We start from the raw sequence: 21984 nt of genomic DNA, 5'->3' as shown, positions 1-21984 counted from the left end.
GGATGCGCCGGAAAAAAATTTAATAGAAATTTAAAATAAGCAATAAACAAAAGCGATAAAAATGAAAATATAATAAATAATTCTAGTCAAATCAATAGATATCTTAGGTATTTTAATAAGTCCATAAACTTATTAAGTAAAAATAAGCATAAAACTAAAGAAAATATCTATTCAGCTTGCAGTAAAACTTTTTTTGCAAATTAAAGGCGGACAGACTGTTCCTTGAAAAAAACCCTGCTAATAAACCAAATACCGGAGAAGGAACAATTACAAAACCATCCATACTTTCATAATAAAAGTAGGTATGATATTGCGTTCTATTCTGTCCAATGTTGTGAAAACCTGGAAATTATTAGCTTGTCCAATCTTTCATTAAAACATAATTGCGCTTTTCCTGGTGTTAAAGCAACCGTTTTGAGTAATCTCATGTCGGCGATTCTGCCTTTATGGCGCATTATCGTTGAAAAATCCCTCCTGGTATCAAGGGCGTCCCGACGCCATCGCTCATCCATCGCTAGTGCTTTTTCAGTCGTCCCGGAGCCGCGTTTATGAGCATCTCTATGCTGAAAAGGCACTCATTGATTCTGAAACGGTGCTAACTCCAATATTTCAGAGTCCGGGCCTCGCTCCGGTGTTGGGCATTGTCTCCGGTCCCTTTCCGGGAGGGTGACGGTGACGTTTCAGCCGTCGGTGACGTAACGCGATGGTAAAACCGACGCCTGCGTCGACTATTCACGGCCGACTCGATCGACTCGACGCTCAGCTAAGCCTGGAACATCAGTTCTCGGTCAGATCGCAAAGTGTGAGCTTTTCGGTCAATGCTGTCATGTTCTGTGGCGGCACTCAACTTCCGGATTATTGCGCGGTTTCAATGCTCATCTTGCGCTTCTAGGTGTGTATTTTAAGCGGAAAAACGGTCAGGTTTAGGTTGCTTCAAGGAAGGGAAAGTTTAGCGCGGATTATGAGATGTGCGATGTTTTCAGGAGCTGTGATGCTTGACGGTTCCACATTGCTGTTCTTCAATGACTGAAGACGACTTTAAGGTATTTATCACATTGCAAATTATTCCAAAAAAACATTCCATCAATTACCACTTTTACATAAAAGTGGCAATTACGACCTATGATCAAAAAAAACCTTGTGGATTCATCACTAAAAGGCATAATTTAGAAGCAGTTTCAACTTTTGTTAATAAATTTGTTGACTAAAAAAATAATAAAGTAAACTGAACTGTACCACTGAAAAGTCGTTACAGAAAGTTCCTATTAATAATTTAGTTTGTCACTCGCTTATACGTCTTGGAAACTTTTTTCATTGTCTTGTGTTGTTCTGCAGGCGTTTTATCCTACTCCAAACTTTTTTACAATTTACTTGAAAATATAGCACCTCAGTAAATTCCAAATTAACATTCCAACAAAACGAACAATGCTGGATTATTTTTAATATTTCAGCAAATACATATTTCATGCTTTAAATATGTCTTCCGTTTATGTCAAAGCCTATTTCACAAAGCCACACATTTCACTTTGTTCTCGGTATTCAAAATTTGTTTTAAAAAAGTAATTTTGTGTTAAAAGAGAAAGAAATTTTTAATTTTTGTACATTCGTTAAACGTTGGGCAAAATATTCGTATTAAGTATACACAAAATAAACGTATACAGAGTGCTCACGATTGTAAATTTGCAACAATACACATAAGACAATCAAAATAAAAATAAAATAAAAAACAATGTAACTGAGTTGTAAAGAAAAATTCCAAACAAACAAGTCTATAAACTTGATAAAAAAATTCCAGGAAACAGAAGCCAAACTTGTTCAAAACAATTTCGCTAGAAATGATTATATAAAATAACTTTAATTCATCAATTTTAAAATTTACCAAAAATACGAATTTTAGAAGACTGTACCACTAAATAATATATAATAATAATAATTGCAAATCATTGTTAGATTTGTTATGTTATGATATGATTGCTGTAAGTGGTTTAATTTTATAGGAACTGTTGAATTAGTGACAATTGATATTTTCTTAAGTATGCAAATTTGGTGGATGCGCCGGGAAAACAAATACAAATTTAAAATAAACTTTAAACCAAAGCGATAAAAACGAAGATAAAACAAATAATAAATTTAATGTTTATTTTATTTTATTTCTTCTGTGTGAATAATCCCTATATTCATTTCAAAGCACACAGAATTTGCATAAAAAATCATAAATAAATATTTATTCTCAAATCATGTAAACTTAAAGTAGAAATCAGTCGACAGACTATTACTAAAAAGTAAAGATCTATTTAAATATGTTCACAGTTTAACAGAAAACTTTGAAATTTGGGAAACAGTTAAAGCTTTTTCAAATTTATATTTTCCTTGTCTCTTTCCTCTAGAAGGTGTTTTATGCAATCTTGATAATCTCTAATTAAATTGTACCAGTTTATAAAGGTGTTAACAAAATCTTGATTAGATAATGTGTTTCGAGCTTTAAATCACTGTTTATTTGCTGTTTTTTTTTTCATTCCTTGTAGGAGGGTCTACATAATAAATACACTTTAAAAGTAACGAATATTTGTCAAGAAAAACCAAATGAGTGTAGCAAATTACTAACAAAAAAAATATCCACAATACGAGTTAATTACCTTTTAATATAATTATTCTTCCTAATCAAAAAATAATCTCTCGCCACATGAAACTAACCGCACTGGCAATAACTATACAACGTGTTTACGAAAGTTTCACAAAAAAGCACGTATTTGCAAGTTATATTCTTAAAGTAAGCAATTCTCTACCCTGACACCTTCTTACGTAGAGTCTTTTGTACCAAGCATCTGAAAAACTTGACTAAATTATGGAGAAACTTTCCAGACACTAGCTTTAGTGTCTCCTATAACAGATATCTCCTGATGCAAGGACAAATTTTTAATTTCGTCAAATATGAGTTTGCAATGTCTCAAAGTAATCTCAAGCCCGAACTTTGTTCAGTTCGCAACATTCAATTTCTGCTCCTGTCAGTATTTCATAAGTTCAGGACATACCTGCAGGATTAGAGATAATATCATAAATCAGATTTTTATGTTAAAATAAAATCCGCTAAATCCGATGTTGGATTTTTCAATTTCGCTTCGAAATGTTTCGGTGGAATTACGAAAATTGACCCAAACAAAATAAAATTCGCGTTTTAATAAAGATAAAAGAAGACGTTTTGAAAGGAAATATTTGTGTATAAATAGCAGGTGTTGTTTACTTAAAGAGCCGCTTTACTCCGTCTGTAATATTCAAAGAATCTCATGTTGTATTCGCAAGGAAACGTCTTTGAACGCTTTCGCAAACTTTCCGATTGTTCTAGCTCTTTACTACAGAACTCTGGCAAATTAAATTATTCGCTCACAACTAACACAAAAATTTAACAAGCAAAAGAGAATTTTTTTAGTTTTAATTTTTGTTTGAACACGTATTTAGTTACACGCATTAGTTTACAAATTAGTTTGCAAATTTGGCTTCGGTTCTATCTCGTCTCAAGTAATGGGTTATCGGTGGCCTTAGAACACTAGCTATCATTTGTATCCAAAATCCGTCTAAAACCAGCTTCAGCTGCGCAAAGACAGTCATTTTTTCCAGATAATGACTCCATTATTCATCCTGTGCCAAATTAATGAAACTTTATGATCCCCATCTTGACTCCATTCTCAGACAAATTAAACAGACCAAACCACCCTCCAGCCAGGCTTTGCTCTCAGAAAGACCAAGTCAAACATCGATAAATTCAAATTACTCTCGAACTTTGCAAATTTTTGCCAACCCCCGGCAGTGAAATTTATGTTTGGTCAAAAAAGACTCGACAACCATCACTTCAATTACAATCCAAAATCGGGTCAAAAAGTCTATTATTAACGGCATGTCAGAAGCCAAAGTTTGAACTAATCATACGGTGGATTTGCTTCGGCCGAAGACGTGCCAAATCCTATGCAGATCATGTAGTGACCCACTTTCGACTTAAGAAAGTTAATCCTGACAGCTTTGTCGTGCTGATTCCCCCAAAATTGAGGATTAACTCAACCCCAATTACTTGAGGGTGCCTTCGAATGCAGCCAGTGATTTATTTACTGGTACAATGAGCTCTGCGTGGGGTGAATATGCAGGTGACGTTTGACCTTTCACCAGTGGATTTACTTTCACAAAGACGCTGCGCTACTAACTCCCGGGTGATCCTGAGAAGGTCTAACGGTTTCATTTCATTATGGTGATAATAATCCAAGTATACCCCGACTATTTGTTGCAAAGTTTGCCATTATACCGCCGGGAGACTTTTTGTTGATGGATCTTTTAAGGATATTAAAAGACGCTTTGTTTGAGGTTCTGAAATAATATTTTTGTTACAAGAGCGTTCCTTGCTTGTAATTACCGAGTTTCATTTAACGTCGGGTTTCTGACTCAATACTACAGCAGGAGTAGATCGTTTGATTATACAATGTGTTTTTAAATGACTCTCATCTAGTCGTCTGTGAATTTCTCATGTAAAATCAGAAAATTCCGCTCTATAGAACTAATGATAGGCACATTACCATTCTCCATTTATTAAGTCCCGAATTCAGAAATAAGCTTCGATTTTCTTGCACAGTGTAACAATTTAGTTACATTTTAACAAAAATTTTTAAGAAATTAATTGAATATCACAACTGGCAGATTTGACATTTACTGACAGAGGATTCATTTGAGTAGGGCGGCACAAATTTTTTACATGTTCAATTTCAAAGTTAGCTAGATGACAATCATTTAAAAACACATTGGATCTTGCACTGTTTTAAATAATTAGTCGCCAAATTGTTACTTTATTGTTTAGCTTATTAAATTACAATTTTTTTATTTTAATCAATTTATTCGGCTAGTGATAAAAAACTAGCAAATAAGTTAATGACAAAAATGTCAAACAAACAAAAAACATAAGTTTTTGGCCCTTTAGATCATTTTTCCTAGAATCTAATTAGAGGGAATATAAACATAATAAATTCATCAATTTTAAAATTGATCAAAAATAAGAATTTTAGAAGACTGTACAACTAAATAATATATAATAATAATTGCAAATCATTGTTAAACGTGTTATGTTATGATGTGATTGTTGTAAGTGGTTCAATTTTATAGGAACTGTTGAATTAGTGACAATTATGAGATTTCCTTATGTGTGCAAATTTGGTGGATGCGCCGGGAAAACAAATATAAATTTAAATTAAACTTTAAACCAAAGCGATAAAATCAAAAGTTTTTGACCCTTAAAATCATTTTTTCTTGAATCTAATTAGAGGGAATAAAAACATACTGTCTGCCTATATTATGTCTCAAGATAGCACAACATTATTCAACATCTACAAAAACTACTGCAGATGACCTATTAAATTTTTACAGTAAATATAGAAACTTTGTATTATAAATGCTTTTAAAAAATTTTTAAAATTTTAATAATAATAATAATTTATTTCGTCCCAAAAATACAATTAAATTGTATAAGAATTGTATTGAATTTTCATATAAACTCTGTGTAAGTTGTTCATGGCAGTATAATAATAGCTCATATAATTATGTGGACAATTACTGCAACAAAATATGTTTAGATCACATCAAAATTTGACACTTTAATAAAAAATGATATAAGATCATAGTTAAAGACAAAATAATAAAAAAATCTGTACAACACAATCATAAATCTCTCAGTCATTTTGATAACATATCGTGTATACTGAAATAGTATAAAGTTGTCAATATGTTACGAAAGTATAAAACCAATAAGCTGAATTTTTGTTGTTTAAACTTTTTTTATATTCTGCGTAAAAGCAAGTAACTGGTTGTTTATTACAGTTATTAACAGAATTTTTTGCAGAAATTAAACTTTTTTGTTCCGTCATTATTATAAATAGAAAAAAGATCATCAATAGCTTGTTGATGCAACAGATACTAAAACGTAAAACAATCAACACAGTACAGTTGCTTCAAAACTTCATTCTCATTTGCCAATACCTGTACATGATTTGGGGATGAAGCCAACCTTCCAGGCAATTTGCCGGCAATCCCCTGGCACTTGATTCTTTCCGAAATGTTCCCTTTTATATCAGCCATGCAGCTAAATTTTTTTACAGCATGAAATAAAAATGTTCCCCACATGGTTTTACCTTTATCCCCAACAATATGTTACGTAAACGATTTCCAATATTTTGTGCGTCTTATTCCGCTTCTGATGCCTAAGATATCCATGAACTTGAACATCCAAAACCAATTTTGCTAACAGCTGATCGATTCCAAAGTCCCGTGAGACACTAAACTTATTGACACAATTCGGCCAAAAAAAGTGTGTGTAAAATATTGGATAGAAATGTTTTTGGTGATAATTAGCTGTTATCTTTGCGAACTAATTTCGTGTGCAATTGACACGAGTGTGCTCAAGAGAGCCGCAACTTCGGTTTCCACTTGAATTAGTATCATCAATTAAGTTGCGTCTCGGTTTCATGTGTGAGAGGATAGAATTGCTACTCAATGAACTATCCAAATTCGAGATGTGTATGGTAAATAGCAGCGCTCTATACTGGGCTTATAATTGGGCTATCGATTTCGTTTTACCGCACCGAACTGATGGAACTTGGATTTCGGGAGGTGTAAGAGGATTACACTTGTGCACCAATTCATAAAAATAAACTGCTTCACAAATGTTCATTCCTTGTCAATAACTTAAACAAATCCTGAAAGTTTGATGTCTCTATTCTAGTCCCGAGATTGTGGAAATGACACCGAATGATCAATCTCCAACTTTTGAAACTTTCGCCCAAGTACACGTTTCCACAAGTGTCGCCTACTGACACTAATTCCAGATAAAAATTGATCAGACCGTCGATATTTTCGTTCAAGGGTGAATTGGTAAAAAAGTCTTGTTATAAATGGAACATACGGTTGCGTGTTGTGTGCAAGTCCAAATCTTTCAAACTCCAATCAAATTTTATTGTCTTATCTATTTTTGTGTACTTTTTTTTCAAGAAACAGTCGCAATTATGTGTTTAAATTGCTCCGGAAAATCCGATAACGCCCTTAATCCTGATGTAATCGGTCACACGCTACCACCATCCCCAAAAGCACGCAAGGTTAACTGAAATAGGCAAATGTAACTGGCGAAACTTTAATGCAAAACCACGAAAATGCATCCTTTGTTTCAAAGCAAGACACGTGCGTGAAATATTTCATTAGGTGGTTTGAAGCGAAGCTGAAACGGCGTTTTTTATCGCTCGAAAAATTCAAAGCTCGTAATAAATTGACGGACGTCCCTTTTATTAAAGTCCCCATGTGTTGCCACTTACGGCCTGAATAGCCCCGGGATATTGGAGAGGATGGCTAATCTCCAACAATCCGGAAATTTGACGGTCAGCCGGAAGAGGTGTGGAACAGTTCAAGTTCACTTTTTAGTAGACATTTAAAAAAATAACCAGGAAACGAAATTTCGGAAGTGAGGCGTCAGCTTGGCCCCTCTTTAACTTGATCTATTACCAGCGCTTAGAATTTAGATAGCCGGCAACACCTAACGCAGTTGATTAGCCAAATACCCAACCAGGATTTAATTAGGAAAGCTTGTTAATCACAAAGGGTGGTCTGGTGTTATTAAGGCCAGTAACATGCGTCACCGTTTACTGCTCCATTCCGTTGAAATATTTAGGCGACACATAACTGACACAGCTCAGCATTACCGCCATTACATAAGCGCCCCCAAGGGAAATCTAACATGTTCACTGTTCAAAAATTAATGCATGTGTAAACTGGCACCGATAAAATGTACCCTTTGACACCTCCAAAAATGAAAGAACAAGGGGACAGATTACACCTGAAAGCAATGATAATTCCAGGAGGGAACTTTTGACCTTCCGCTTTAAGCGAGCCGGAATGGGTCGTAAGGGAAAAGCGTAAATGGGCCGCTTCTAGAGCTTTTGCTTGAAATCGTTATTTACACTAAAGGGCATTCCGCGAAGGAAATATCACTTATCATTAACCCCTTTCAGGAAAAAAGGGATCATGCTGTGTTTGTCGACGGGGAGGCGCGTTTTTGATAGAGTGGGCGAATTTATTAGGGATGTGGGACGGATAATAAATTCGCAGGCAGAGGACACTGTTTAAACGTTTGAACTAAACGTATTTTTCAAAAATTCCCAGCTCTCAGAATTTTTTTTTCTACACAATTAAATTTATAAAACACAGAACGTTCTTAGCAAGTGCAAAAAATTACATAAATGCATTCAAAAAAATATTACTTTTCCAAAAAAAGTAATTCTTGCAAAAACTGACATTCAGTGATTTGGTGCTGAGAAAAAATCTTGAAAAAATTTCTAATGCCAATTTTTAAAAAAAGTACAAACTTGAACAATTTTGTTAATTTTTTCAGATCACATAATTTTTCAACGTTTTGTCTCTATTTTTTTGCTAATGTTGACTAACTGATTTGAAAACTATCAACGGATTTTTTTCTATCACATCTAGTTTTTGAGATATACGTGGTATCTTATATTAGTATTTATTTAGAAAAAATACACAGCATTTAATAAGCTGTAGGTATTTTTTTTGCATATTTTTGCAGTCTTAGGTATTGTCAGAAGATTTGCTATCGAAATTAAGAAATCAAGTTGTTTTTGTACGAAAGTATGTCGAAACACTGCTTTTAAATATATTTTTTTTACAATTAACAATACTTACTATTTTTGTGTTTATAGTGAGCATAACATTGAGTAGGTGCTTAAAAATCTTTCAATAGTGAAATATTTATTCTATAAAATATTTTTTATAAACAGAAACCATTCATTTTCAACTTAGTACTGCAACATACGAATGTTTACAGTAGTTTGGTCTTTGAAAAGCACATAAAAATTGCTACCAGGTTTTCTTAGATAACTACTTAAAAAAATAACTACAACACTCAGCGTAAAACTGTCCAAAACCAACATTTTCTCGTTGATGTGCTCGTCTTTAATTAATTTGCAAAAATAAGTAGTTCTCAAAAAATTGGTCTAATATTTGGTAAACAGAAAAACGTAATCTTAACAAAATAAAACATGCGTATTAAAAAATTCAAATAAAAAATTCAAAAAAAAACAACCTTTAGAAAAATTTCTTAGAGAATGAGCTTTTTTAAAAATTACCGCTTTCAAAATTTAGTTGAAAAGAAATGCCATCAGTAGTTTTTGGTTGAAAATTGTTGTCGATTTTGAGATATGAACACATGTTTTTTTGATCATTTTGACAGTTTCCAGGACCCGCCTTAAGCATTTTCTGTTTTACAATAGGACACCAGAATAACAAAATTTCTATTAATAAACATTTCAATATTTTTGTATACTTTTTTTTTATTAAAGATGAGATACAGCGAAAAATACAGACAAGAAGCAACAAAATCAAAAGTTTTTCCTTGAACATTTGCTAGTTTTGTATTTTCTATAGTTTTCCCAAGTGCTTTTAGCATAAGTTTAGTTGTTGACACCGATTTTAAAGTTTTTAGAAATATTTTTACATTTTTAACAATTGCTAACAACTAGATGATTTTTTTTAATTTGTGGTCGCTCACATGTATAACGTGTTGAGTGACTAGAAGTATGTAAATAGTTTCTACTCATAATAATTTTTGAGTTTTATGTTTTTATGTTTTATTGAGTCGAATTCGGTCTTATAAATATGTAAATACGCAGCAGGGTATCAAAAAAGAAATGCACTTGACAACACACAAGAGATTGTGATGTTAGAAGATGACAAATGCAAACAAACCAATCCACAAAACTGAGATTTCCTCGAAATAACTTCCTGTTCGAGAAGGTCAATTTCATTGGAATGTGCAGTGCTCTAGTCATTATTTTCTCCCAGATATCCAGTTCTCGGAGCTTTTATCTATTATTGGATTCACATTAAGCTCAAAGTATGAAAGTCGGTACTATTCTTATTACCTACTTGCTTGCTCTAAATGACTGATATTAAATTAAAGTTGTAGGAGTTAATAGAATTAAAAATTCCAGGCATCAACACAATGACTGGCGCAGTGAGACTCTATTATTTCTTATTTCCATTGTTTTCAGTTTAATGCATTTGTAATTTCCAACTATTGAAAATGAATAAACCACCTTAAGCGATAGTGGGACAGCCGTCCCTGATCTAAATATAAATTGAATTTGAATGCAGCCCTCACCAGCGTTCGCTTCTTAAACGCGCCAAGTTATTTGCATTTAATTTAGATTTCGGATGATTGGATCATCATTTTTACACTCTGGCAGTGTTGCTTTGAAGTTAATCACAGCCCGGGCAGCTTTGTTTTACGGTTAATTTAGTTTGGAAATGCGGGTCTGCAATTACCGCTTTCTTCGGTAAATAACTCCAGACCGTCATACGAAGCCAAAGCATTCAACAATGCGAAACGTTTTTCCGGAGCAAACAACGCATATCCAAATCATTTTTCATCACACCGAACGTTATTGATGGAGCTTTGGGGAGTTTGAGATCGCTTTTGTAGTTGTCGTCCCCTGAATGGGAGAGGAGTTAGTTCACAATTGAAATTAGAGGAGGATTGGGGTGGTTTCATCAAAGACGGGAACTTTATGGCGGCTTCCTTTAAAATCGTGCCGGGAGAAAGAAGATTTCTTAGCGCTCAAAAGAAAGTTTCCGCTAATTAAATGTTTTTCGTGGTCATCTGTAATCAGAGGCAGGCTTCAACTTGTTTCCACTCATTTTGTTCATTTTTGCAAAGTTTCTTAACTAACGATTTTATCACAGGAAAATACATTGAAAGCCTGATCAAGCTTTCAATTAGTGGCTCAAACAAACATCAGACTGTTGCGTGCTTGCGACAAAATGGGCTTTATCAGATGCGGCGAAATAATGACTAAAAGTCCATAGAATAGCAATTAATTTCAGTATTTCTAGTTTTTAGCTCGTTTAAAAAATGTATTTTATTCACGGTAAAGTACGGGTAATTTTTTCGAAATTTTTTAATTTAAGTAATTTAAGTACATTCAAATTGTATTAAGTATATTCAAAATAATTAAATACAGAGTTGGGCAAAAGAATGGAACCAAGCGTTTTGTGCCTTATAAAAAAATCAAGTATTTTAAAAATGTGATTTTTCAAGAATAACATTTTCCGAAATTCCTTTTAATTTTCGAGTTATTAATTTTTTTTCAAACGACATCCTATTACGGCGATTTTTTGGGCAAAGATTATGCTTTAAAAATTACTTCAAATTTAATAATTTTGTTTTTGAACTAATGTTTTTTTTAAACAAACTTTTTACGACGATTTTTCGAATTTGGCCGAAGTGGTTGTATTTATTTTATTCCAATAATGTGATTCGCTAAATTTTTGTGAAATAAAAACATTTATGGAAATAACCACTTTGGCCAAGGTGGAAAAATTTATTTTATTTATTTCAAGAAAACCATTGATTCAGAAACGAAATTGTTGACTTAGAAGTCATATTTAAAACATCATCTTTTACCAAAAAAATTGTCGTTCGGTGTCACTAAAAAAAATTAATAACTCGTACTAAAAATAAATTCGAAAAAATTATTCTTGATTATGTATCAGTTTAGAAAAAAGTGATTAACCTTAGATAACTTCTTGCCTAGAAACCAGAAAATGGCTTACTCTGGCCGGAAATCAATTTACAGACAATCCTTGGCTTAGAAACGAGAAAACACTCATAGAACACACAAAAAAGCTTTATTCTAGCTCAGAAAAACGATTTAAGCTCTGCTTTAGAAGGAATTAATTCATTTTAAGCAAAGTTCTGCTTATTAACAAAACAATTTTTTGAGAAATGCGTAAAAACTATTAACATTATCTGAAATGTGTTTTAATTAGTAAAGAGAAACTTGTGCAATGCTGCAAATAGTTTCTAATGGCTAGAAGTTAGATTTTTTAAACATTTGTAAACATTCCTGAGAATCTTATGCAGATGATAATGAGCCCTTATCTGTTGAAAACGCCATCCCCCAAAAAATTATATTGAAAACAAAACTCATTTTGATTGATTGAACATTAGTTTATTTAATTCCAATAAATTATTAATTAATTTAGTTTAATATGTTTTTAATACAACTTTTATCTGACTCCACATTGTTAATGACTTCTTCTTAAGGTCACTTAATTTATTCACCGAAGGTCTTTTTCATTATTTATAATTTACAAGCTTTTTAGTAAAGATCACGATAATTTAATACTTTTAAAATAGATACGTCCTAATAGTTATCTCTCTGAGACAATCTTAGTATCAAAAGTGCATAAAAAATACTGTGGGCACATTTTTAATGTCATTTAAATTTTTTGTTGAATTATTGTGTGTTGAGTTATTTTCAAAAGCATTGCAATAAATTTTAGTAGGTATAACATTTTTGTTAAAATAGCTAGCTAGTTGAGAGCTCAAAAATGTATAATTTTCGGAGCTTTATTGACACAGTCCATTGAGTGTTCGTTAAAAAATGGATTCAATGAAAATAATGCGTTTCTAATAAAAGTTATTGACCTGTCTTATACACTACATCATAATTAGAGTAGTCGCATGGAATCTGTTTGTTGTTTTTTGTATGTTTGCTCTAAAATAGCTGTGTAAATTACATAATGGCGTGTTCATGATATTAATGCGGTTAGGTCAGGGTGTAAAGTTGGATATGTTCTGTTTTTGTTTCAGCATGTAATAAACGATTGTGTTGGACGAAGATGAAATAGATGTATTTCGAGTTAGTCACTCCTATGAACATTTATAATTACTTTGTAACAAGAAACGGCTTTGAGATTTATGAATGTGTCGCTTCTGATTCTATTATGATCTTCTTGTGACCCTAGCTAAATTATTTACCTTGTTTCTCTTGTCAGAAAATTTATCAAGTCACTGTATCAACATTTTCGACTTCTGTACTCGTTATTATAAAAGCAAAACGCCTCTGTTATTAAACTTTTTTGCAAACTTTGTAAACATATCACGTCTTATCAGTTAACGCCACACGGCTGCTGCGGTCGTTTTAAAAGAAGCCAACGAACACAAAAAACACAGTTTAAGCTTGACTTGACAAAATCGTTGACGGCATGGAAATTTAACAGGGGAAAAAAGACTGGTAGTTAAGCTCTACTACTTAACCGAATTTGTCAGGATCGATACGTCCCTGCTGGGTTTCAAGAGATTGACCATACAGATATAATGCGAGGAAAAAAGGGATCAAGAAGCGATGCGGCGAGAAAATGACAAAGGGAACTTATCAGGGATCAATTTATAAGTCCATCGGTGACAAGCTGAGACTGAGCTCACACTGTCACCACCTTATAGCACTTTTTCTCAGTTTATTGTAGTGGGAACCAAAACATGTTGCGCGTGAATATTTTAAGGAATAATAATCAATCGATCGATCGCGAGAGCCACATTGCGATATTCCATTATTCATGGGATTAACCAAGAAAGCCTTGTAACGATTTTTAAGTAAACTTCTCTATCTTGCGGTTGCCTCCCAAACAATTACCTCTCAACATGTCGACCACGTTTCCGCATAGAATTAGATACAGTGAAGTTGAACCGCAAAACTTTACAAAAGACCTCCAGCCATTTGATTTCACAGCTCTAGGACCGCCGAGTAAATTGCCCTTAATGTCACAGCCCTTCCTTTAAGGGCGCGACAGCCGGAATCATGCTATGAACAAAGGACCGGGGTGTGAAAATTCTGATGCGCATTGTTCCAAATTTTACATTACAATCGACTAATAAAATCTCTAAGCTGAAATGCATTTGTTGTTACTAAACTAAAGCTCTGTTGTTCCCGCTTATTTTATCAGTGGAAATGCATTTTCGCTGGAAACAGCAGTTCGATGCTGGCTGTTCCAGGTCATTAATTATCTCGTTGAACCGAGTTTCCAGGTATTTACTAATGAAGAAGGCCCGAAAAGCTATTACAAACTTTTGCGGTTTTGCTGAATCAAAAATTGCCAAATTCCTGTTGAATGAAATTAATAAATTCATTCCGAAAAGTACATTAAGTCTTGTGGCTTTTACTTAGTACTTTCTTCTTTGTAGTTTCTCCTGTGACTGCACTTTTGAGTTGGCTTTGGTTATAAAAGCCAAGTTTGCTGTTCGGTTATTAATCACCAGTCATTATAAAATTTATGAAAAGTAATAATTATGTTTCATGTCTTGCTCTTTGTTCTACAATCGGAATTAAATTATCTGACTTTATTTGCATTATGTATTTTCTATAATGGAAACTATATTTGGACTTGCATTCCGAGTAAATATCACGCGAATGGTTTTTTTTGTATCATACAGGGTGTAATAACAAAAAGATGAGGGCAAAAAGAAATCAGAAATTCTCTAAGTTGTTGTTGTTTTTAAATAACTATAATAATACGGTGCGTTCAAAAAGTCTTTACATCAACTCTTGCTGTGGAATTTACATTGACAGATTTGTTTGACGGTTGAAGTGTCAAACGCACTACTTGCAATTTTCTCCAACGCCAGTATTTTCGAATGTAATAATCGTAAGAAATCAACATACGTACAAAATTTCAAAGCAAGAGTTGATCTAAAAACTTTTTGAATGCACTGTAGATTATTGTACAAGTTTTATAAGTAGTTCTATTGTGACACGAATTGTTTTAGAGCACGACGAAAGAGTGCTGCAATAGAATGAGTGCCCGATTAAGTCTTGTAGAACAAGTGTAATATACTATATTTTCTACTTTCTATTTTGCACAAAAGTTCTCTTTCTCGGTGAAACCAAAGTGTAAAAAATTATTTGTTTGCCAAATTTTTCACTAGGTTTTTGTCATTTTGTAAACCTGGTTAAAGAAATTTAAAGCCACTAATGAGCCACCCTGAACGAATATACAGAAACAAGCGAACTTCCTTTGAAATTATTCGACTAAGGGTTTTGAAAGCCCTGAATGTTGTTTGATGTTCAAATGAATATAAAAAGACAGCGAAAAATCACAGCATCCCTAATTTATGGTCACTCTCGTCGATCAAAGCCGATTTTTAATTGCTTTAAAATCGCTGTGCTGCATAGGTGTGTCTTTTTAATTAACGCAAAGTTAAATTGAAATTAAATTCTCTTATCACCAAAAATCGATTTGCTGTTAATCTCAAGTACTAGGAAAAAAATCAACTGTTGAATTTGCTAGCGTGTTGTGGTTGATGATCGTTTGTAATGACTGAGCTTCATTTAAAAAGCTTACATGGCAGGAAATTAAATTTTCCACAAGTAAATTGCAGGGAAATGTGCGACTTTGTGTAATAACAAATAGTAGTGGTTTTGTGAAATGATTTTCAAAGCAAATTTCCGGTGCTGAGTGACATTAACGAAATATTTCAATTTTAATGAAACAATAAATACGGTTCAAGCTATAGATTAGAGTTTGGCGAAGCTGTAGCATACGCTATTAAAAATGGAAACCATTAAAGAGCTTTATAAATACTCGTTGTAAGCTCGTCGTAAATTATCTACAAACTTAGCGTTTGTTCCTTCTGTAATCATCAACAATTTATGCAAACTTGCACGAATTTATATTTAAATCAACCAGACCAGCCAGAACGTTAATAAGTGCTTCAGTTAACGACAAAACTAAGAGCACAAACGACCGTCTAAATTACATACACGTCTCACTTTACAACAGAATGGTATCATTTTTACGGCACAAAACAAACCTTTATTACGCTCCTTCAAATGCACAATGCTTATTTAGTGCAGACAAGATGAAATTTTCTCCATAAATACATCCTTCTCGCGAACTTTGCTAATTACATATCTAGAACAAACACACCAGACTTATTATTCGCGTTTTTGCGATATTATTATGCAAATCTGCTTCCGCTCGAAAAACTTTCGTAAATTATGAAAGCAGGGTAGAATACCAAATCAGAATTAAAACTCTCAATCTTTAATCACTTCGTCACCTCATTTTTTTAATTAGGCACTAAAATTGGCGACGGTTTAGTCAATAATGCAAATTTAACAAAGGTTTAGTGAAACTTTAAATTAAAGCTTCAGGCGTATATCGAAAAACTGCACGGTTTAAAGAACATAATAAAAATGAAACAGTGGCGCTATTTATTAAATTTATTAGGGTCGTGGATAACAGATATTAATTTTTTGTTCGGGAGGGGCAGTTGTGTCGTAGCAAAGTTAAGGGTGGTTTAAAAAACGTCTATATAGCAGTCGAATGGCTAATAAATGGTTCCTGTCAAAACTCTCGCTTTTAGTGCAAAAAGTTCGGGTAAATGAGCCTTTGTCCTATCCTGAAGGCAAAGTTTTAGCAAAAATTGGACTGTAAAAAAATCTAATTATAAATTGTTATTCAATTGTTATTAATGATAACAAAGAACTAAAACTGTACCTGAGAGCAAACAAAATCTAAAGTGTTCAATGTTCAAGACTAATAAAATACAAATTCGTCTCATTTAGAAACCAATGTCACAATTTATCTAACATTTATGAGCGGTTATTTTGTTTGGAATTTTGAATATAGCAGGTTAACAAAAAAACATTTGATTTTATTAAATTTATAATTACTAAAGATTTAATACATTAACGCTCTAAACAACTAAAGTGAAACATTAACAACTACACATCGATAAACATTCGTTGATTTTCCCGGCGCATCCACCAAAATAACTTTGTACTTATCAGGTGATATAATTGCCTGTGGATGAAATATGATAAGCGTTATGGCCAGTAAATGAAATTACATGTTCTGATATTAAATTTACAGGCAGTAATTTTAATATAAAATTGTATAACTTTTTTATTTGGCTGGAAATGAGAGAATAATGAACCAAGAAATGAAATATACATAACACGAGTCTACAGATTGAAACAGATTACAGTTTTTACTACATTTTTGTCATAAAGTTGTAACGTAGAGAAATGCTTGATTTCGATAAGCGCAACAAATTGTTTTAATTCCAAATGTGTTTGTAATTTTTTCTAAAGATTGTGTCAAGTGACGGTAAAAAATTGCACAAGCTTAGCCTAAACGAGAATTTACCAGTGCCCTAACACCGGTTGTAAACCTTTCAACAACACCCTCGCAGTCCTTAATTCATTACCTTTGCTTAAACCCCTTAAAACAAACCGAAAGAAACTAATAGTATCGATCGTCTCTTGGTAAAAAAATTCCTATAAACCCAAAACCACGTTGTTTCAATATTGATAGACACCACTTTGTCATCGGGGTTTAAATGTGACACTTTATATCGACAGTGGTGAAACCTGCTGCAGTAATCCATTCCATGCAAGTGTGTCGTATATCAAACCTGTCATTCGGTTTAGCGATTCTTAATTTAGTTACGTTTGAGGACACAAAACATTTCTTTTAATTAATTTGTTTGTGGAGCAATTTCTGTTAAAAAAATAACTACGTAAGATTGCATATTTGTCTAGGCTTGGTCGAGGTTTTGCTTGTGCGTGACTTTTAACCTCATCGAAATATTTTCTCATCGATTTTTATGATTTATTTACGCCGAGAGAAGTTGAAGGAGGTTTCCGGCAATCGGCAAGTCTGGCAGCTTGTTTATTTGTTGAAAGAACAAATCTCAGATAAAATAAAGGTAGCACGATTTGTCAGTGTGTTATACCGCACTTTGGAATATCAAAGCAAAAATATAACTATTTTAGTGAAACTTTAAAATATCCCTTTTCGGTCGACTTCCAAACCCTGTTTACTCAAACTAGTAAACCGTTTTTTTTTTTTTTTTTTAGAGAAACAAGTAAATGGTAAACTTTCTGATTGAATGATTTCATTAAAATTTTGCACAAAAAAGTCATTTCCTTTGTTCTGGCCCCGCCGGTACCGATACCCACAAAGATTAAGTTTTCATGTTAAATTAACCAGAAAATCCACATTTCCCCGCAACAAATGTTTGATTTCAACTTTAAAACCGGCAAAGTTCGCCTGTTCGTGCCAGTTTATGATGTTAACAGGTCACGATCATGCACACACACCCAAGAGAATCAAAGGCCTTGCAAGCGATAGCATAAATTTTTAAGCATAATTAAAAAATCCATCCAAGAAAAAAAAACGAAACGTGAAAGCTTTTTGGTTTCAGAACGTCCATGCGACCGCGCTGTGAGCAGGCCAGGTGATCCTTAACGAGATGGCGTATAGGTGGCGCCACCTGCATCCGGGTCCGCTTCTCCTCCGGCATCGCTAGCGGCCCGGAGCCGGAATGTTCCGCACCAGGGACAGCACCTCGGCTATGATCATCTTCAGCGACTCCAACGATGACATGGGAATCGTGTTCACGCTGGAGGGTCTCACCCAAGCGGGCATCATCTTCATCATGGCCATTGCCATCATCGTCACCAACATACTCATCATCGCAACCTTCCTCAATTTCAGAGGTGAGTTTGCGAGAAACGACACTTTTGACGAAATGAGCGCTTGGAAAAAGTTAAGAGGCCGACGGGAAGAGAGACATGTTTTATTTATAAAAGCATTTTTGATGGGAAAATTTTTAGTTAACTGAATTTGTTTAGTAAAGTCCCGAAAAACATTGTTAATGTAGGCTAAAGTAGGCTTTGCGCACGTCCACTATTTTTGACTAGAAAATACACAAATTTGGTGATTTTTGGAGAAATTATGTCTATTTTCGGTCAAAAACGTGCTAAAAGTCGCAAAAAAGGTAAAAATAATTTTAAAACTGTAGAATCAGCTTATACGCCCGCTATCTTTTGATGAAATCTGGTGAAAAATTAGAGAATTAAATTGAAAAAAGTGGAAAAAAATGTTTTCTCGAGCTAATTCGCCGACTTTTGAATTGAATGTATTTGCGTTTTAGATGAATTATTTCAATTATATAGTTTGTAATGTTGATGTATTTAAAAAGTTTGTGTTAAAATATCTGCAAAAGCCGGTCAGTACTTGGGGCTCTGGTGGCCCAGTGGTATAAGCGCCACTTACGACGGGGGAGGTCGGGTGTTCGCACCCGGATCACGGCAACAATTTTTCTATGAAAAAAAGTGTAGAAAAGGTAAGTGAAAAACACGTAAGCAAAAATAAGACATGAGAGAACACATAGACGTATAAACGTAAAGCGGAGCATAAAACTGACAAAAATAAGAAAATAATGCGGCAAAAGGTAAAAGTACGTAAGGCGCAAATTGTAAACGTAAGAGCACATCCTAATAAAGGTAGAAAATAATTTTTGTTAGAATCTGGTGAAAAATTAATTTTTGCACAGAAATCAGCGTTTGCTGTGAAATACTCAATTTCTTTCACAAGTGCAAATTTTTTCAGAATTTTTCTACAATTCCCACTTATAAGATAATAAAAAAAAATAATTAAAAAAATTTCTAGAGTTTTCTTAAAACAACAATTATCAATTAGAATTTTAATACATCATCTGTGTTTGATTTTAAGGATTGTTTATTTGCGAATGCACTAATTACAATTACCATAATAATTATAATCGGACTCACGAGTTAAATTTAACTTACAACTTCCTTAAAACAAGGAACCCTAAAATCGTTCCTCTTCTTGTTTACGACTTATCATTCGATATAAAAAATTATGGCCACTTTTGTAACTCAAACATCAACCGTCAATATAAAATCCCTTTTTATTTATTTATACCTTCTGGTAAAAATACATCGGATCCAAGAAAATTGGAGGGTTTTTAGTGCTGCACCATCACGAGGCTCGTGCATGGAGATATTCACCTCATTAAAAATTTAAACACTCATACCGTCGTTCGTAGAGATGTAAATAATTTCCGTTGTAAAGAACCCTTCTAATAAAGGTAGGGCGTAAAAATTAAGCCGAAGCTTCAAGGCCCTAAATAAACACACTCTTACTAATTGCAGCTTAGTTTATTTACGACATTTGGAGCTTCTGAAAAAATTTTGCCTGTGTAGGTAGAGTCAGCAGAAATTGAACTTTAGCAAAATAGGATGTTAAATATGTAGGGGGTGATTTATGACGCATATAACGCGAACATGACACAACAATATGTTTGCATTAGGCGCTAAAATACAACTACAAGTGTTATGCATCTTATAAGCAATAGAATTTTGTTTGCGACATTTTTTCAACATGTTGGCACCATAACTATGAAGTAATTAAACAACAAGTAGGTAGAAAAAAGTTAAGAACGTGTCGATATTCAAATTCTTAACTTAATTTAAAGTTTGCCCTAAAAATTTACCAGAAAATCGCTAATTTAACATTTAAATTCCGAAAAATAGTTTTCCTTTCCATTGATTTTTTTACCTCGGTCCACACAAAATGCGAACAAATATTTGATTATTTTAACACAATTTTCCACGTTTTGCAAACTTAACACCGTGTATTTTCAGAAATCTTAATTTCTGGCCTCTTGGGCTTCCTCAAAAAGTTTAAGTATTTTTCTTTAACAGACGTAGTGCCAACAGTAAATACAAATAACGCAAGAATTTCTCTGAGTATTCACCCAATTTTCGTGCACAAATTTTCTGCTTTGGAAAGGCTCAGAGTTGCCGTTAAAGAAAGGGCTTTTTTTTGAATACACGTTTCTTTTCGCTAGAAACAGTACCTAAACAATAGAGATTAAAGAATGTTCTGTTCTGTTTTTCTATTATTAAATAGTTGCTTTCTTCAGAAGTAAAATCCGAAGAAGGGGCTGTAAGGCATTTTCCTTCCTAAGTTACCATCCTCTGTATGAACCGCCGAGTAAATCTCAGAGGAAATCGGTGTAAAGACATCATTTTAAAAATTGGTGCTGTACAAAACTTGTGGTGCGGTTACCCCTCAGTACGAACTTAGACTTGTAGACAACACAGGGTTAAGTGAAAATTCCTACCTTTCCTTCCAGCGGAGGAAGTTCTCGTCGGTGAATCCCCACTTTTACACAAAACTAAAAACGAAAACGCACTTTCCCGAGAAAATATGTAAAAATTAAATTTTCACGAAGGAAAAACTAAACTTTTTCACAAGGCGTCTTTTACCCACTTCAAGGGCCGATGGGTTTAATGGGCGCCCTCTTCCGCAAATAAAATTACTAATTATACAGGAATCTGTAACCAAATCGAACCGCTAATTTTAAAAAACCAAAAAATAAAATATATATCTTCGGTTCACTTTCATAAAAACCGTTGTGATGCAAAAACTAACCTGTTACCATGACAATGATGACCATGATAGCGTAAAAAAATCTCAATTTTTTGAAATTTTTCTCGAAAATACAACGGAAAATTACAAAAAAATTTTTACTCCGAATTGAAGATGATATTTTTATTCATAATGATCTACACCATAAATAACAACTGCAAATTTTAACCTACATTCAAAGAGTGAAGTTCAAACCAGTGTATCTTTGTGGGGAAGCTCCGAATCTTTGTTTTTTTTTCGTATTTGGACTACTGACGTGATTCTCTTCAATGCTCTGAACTCGGAATTCGCTGATTTTGAGACACCCTGTATTTAATTATGCCAAGTTTAATGTACAAGCAATTTTCAAAATGTTTTGTTGTTTTTCTATGGTTGAATAGATAAACAAAGGTTTAGGAAGATTCATTTTTAATTTTTTGTCGATGTCTAAAAAGAGACTTCTCTTGTGTAAGAACTACTGAGAATAACTAAACTCGTAGACAGTGATATATGAGTGATAAACAATTTACTTCACTTCAATAAACTTTCCACTAAACAATTTGATGGATATTGTATATAATTTTGAAAGGATATACTTATTGGGCAAATAAAACTCAAAACAATAGTAAATATCAAATTTATTTGAAATAAAGATCTCACAAAAGTAAAGCTTACTGCTTATAAGTAAAACGTCTACAATTTTTTTCAATACTTATTTCTTTTAAATAATACATATTATCATAATGAAATTGTGAAAGTGTGAAGAAAAATCTGCGGCGAACAGATAACACGTATTTAATTTACGAGAAATAATTTTGAAAAATTGGGGAAAAATCAGGGGAAATCTTGAGGAAAACAAGGGAAATCAAAAATTTTCGGTAAAAA

The 21984-nt window shown here is 33.3% G+C and overlaps 1 protein-coding gene across 2 annotated transcripts in view; it reads left to right on the top strand.

Moving 5' to 3' along the window:
• Positions 1-752: 752 nt before the first annotated feature.
• DopEcR (Dopamine/Ecdysteroid receptor) overlaps positions 753-21984 on the top strand; it is a 25968-nt gene continuing 4736 nt past the window's right edge. The window contains exons 1-3 of one of the 2 annotated variants that reach the window (XM_963287.4): positions 753-892; positions 984-1043; positions 18083-18377. In XM_963287.4, coding sequence (XP_968380.1) covers positions 18203-18377 — 175 coding nt within the window. In that variant the 5' untranslated portion in view covers positions 753-892; positions 984-1043; positions 18083-18202. Of the gene's footprint in view, positions 893-983; positions 1044-18082; positions 18378-21984 lie in introns of those variants that run through there. The other variant, NM_001293599.1, reaches the window with a different exon arrangement.

The sequence above is a fragment of the Tribolium castaneum genome, chromosome 1 (assembly GCF_031307605.1).
Source record: "Tribolium castaneum strain GA2 chromosome 1, icTriCast1.1, whole genome shotgun sequence".
Taxonomy (NCBI): Eukaryota; Metazoa; Arthropoda; class Insecta; order Coleoptera; family Tenebrionidae; genus Tribolium; species Tribolium castaneum.
Note: the sequence above shows the minus strand (reverse complement) of the source record. Positions and strands in the feature narration are given on the sequence as shown.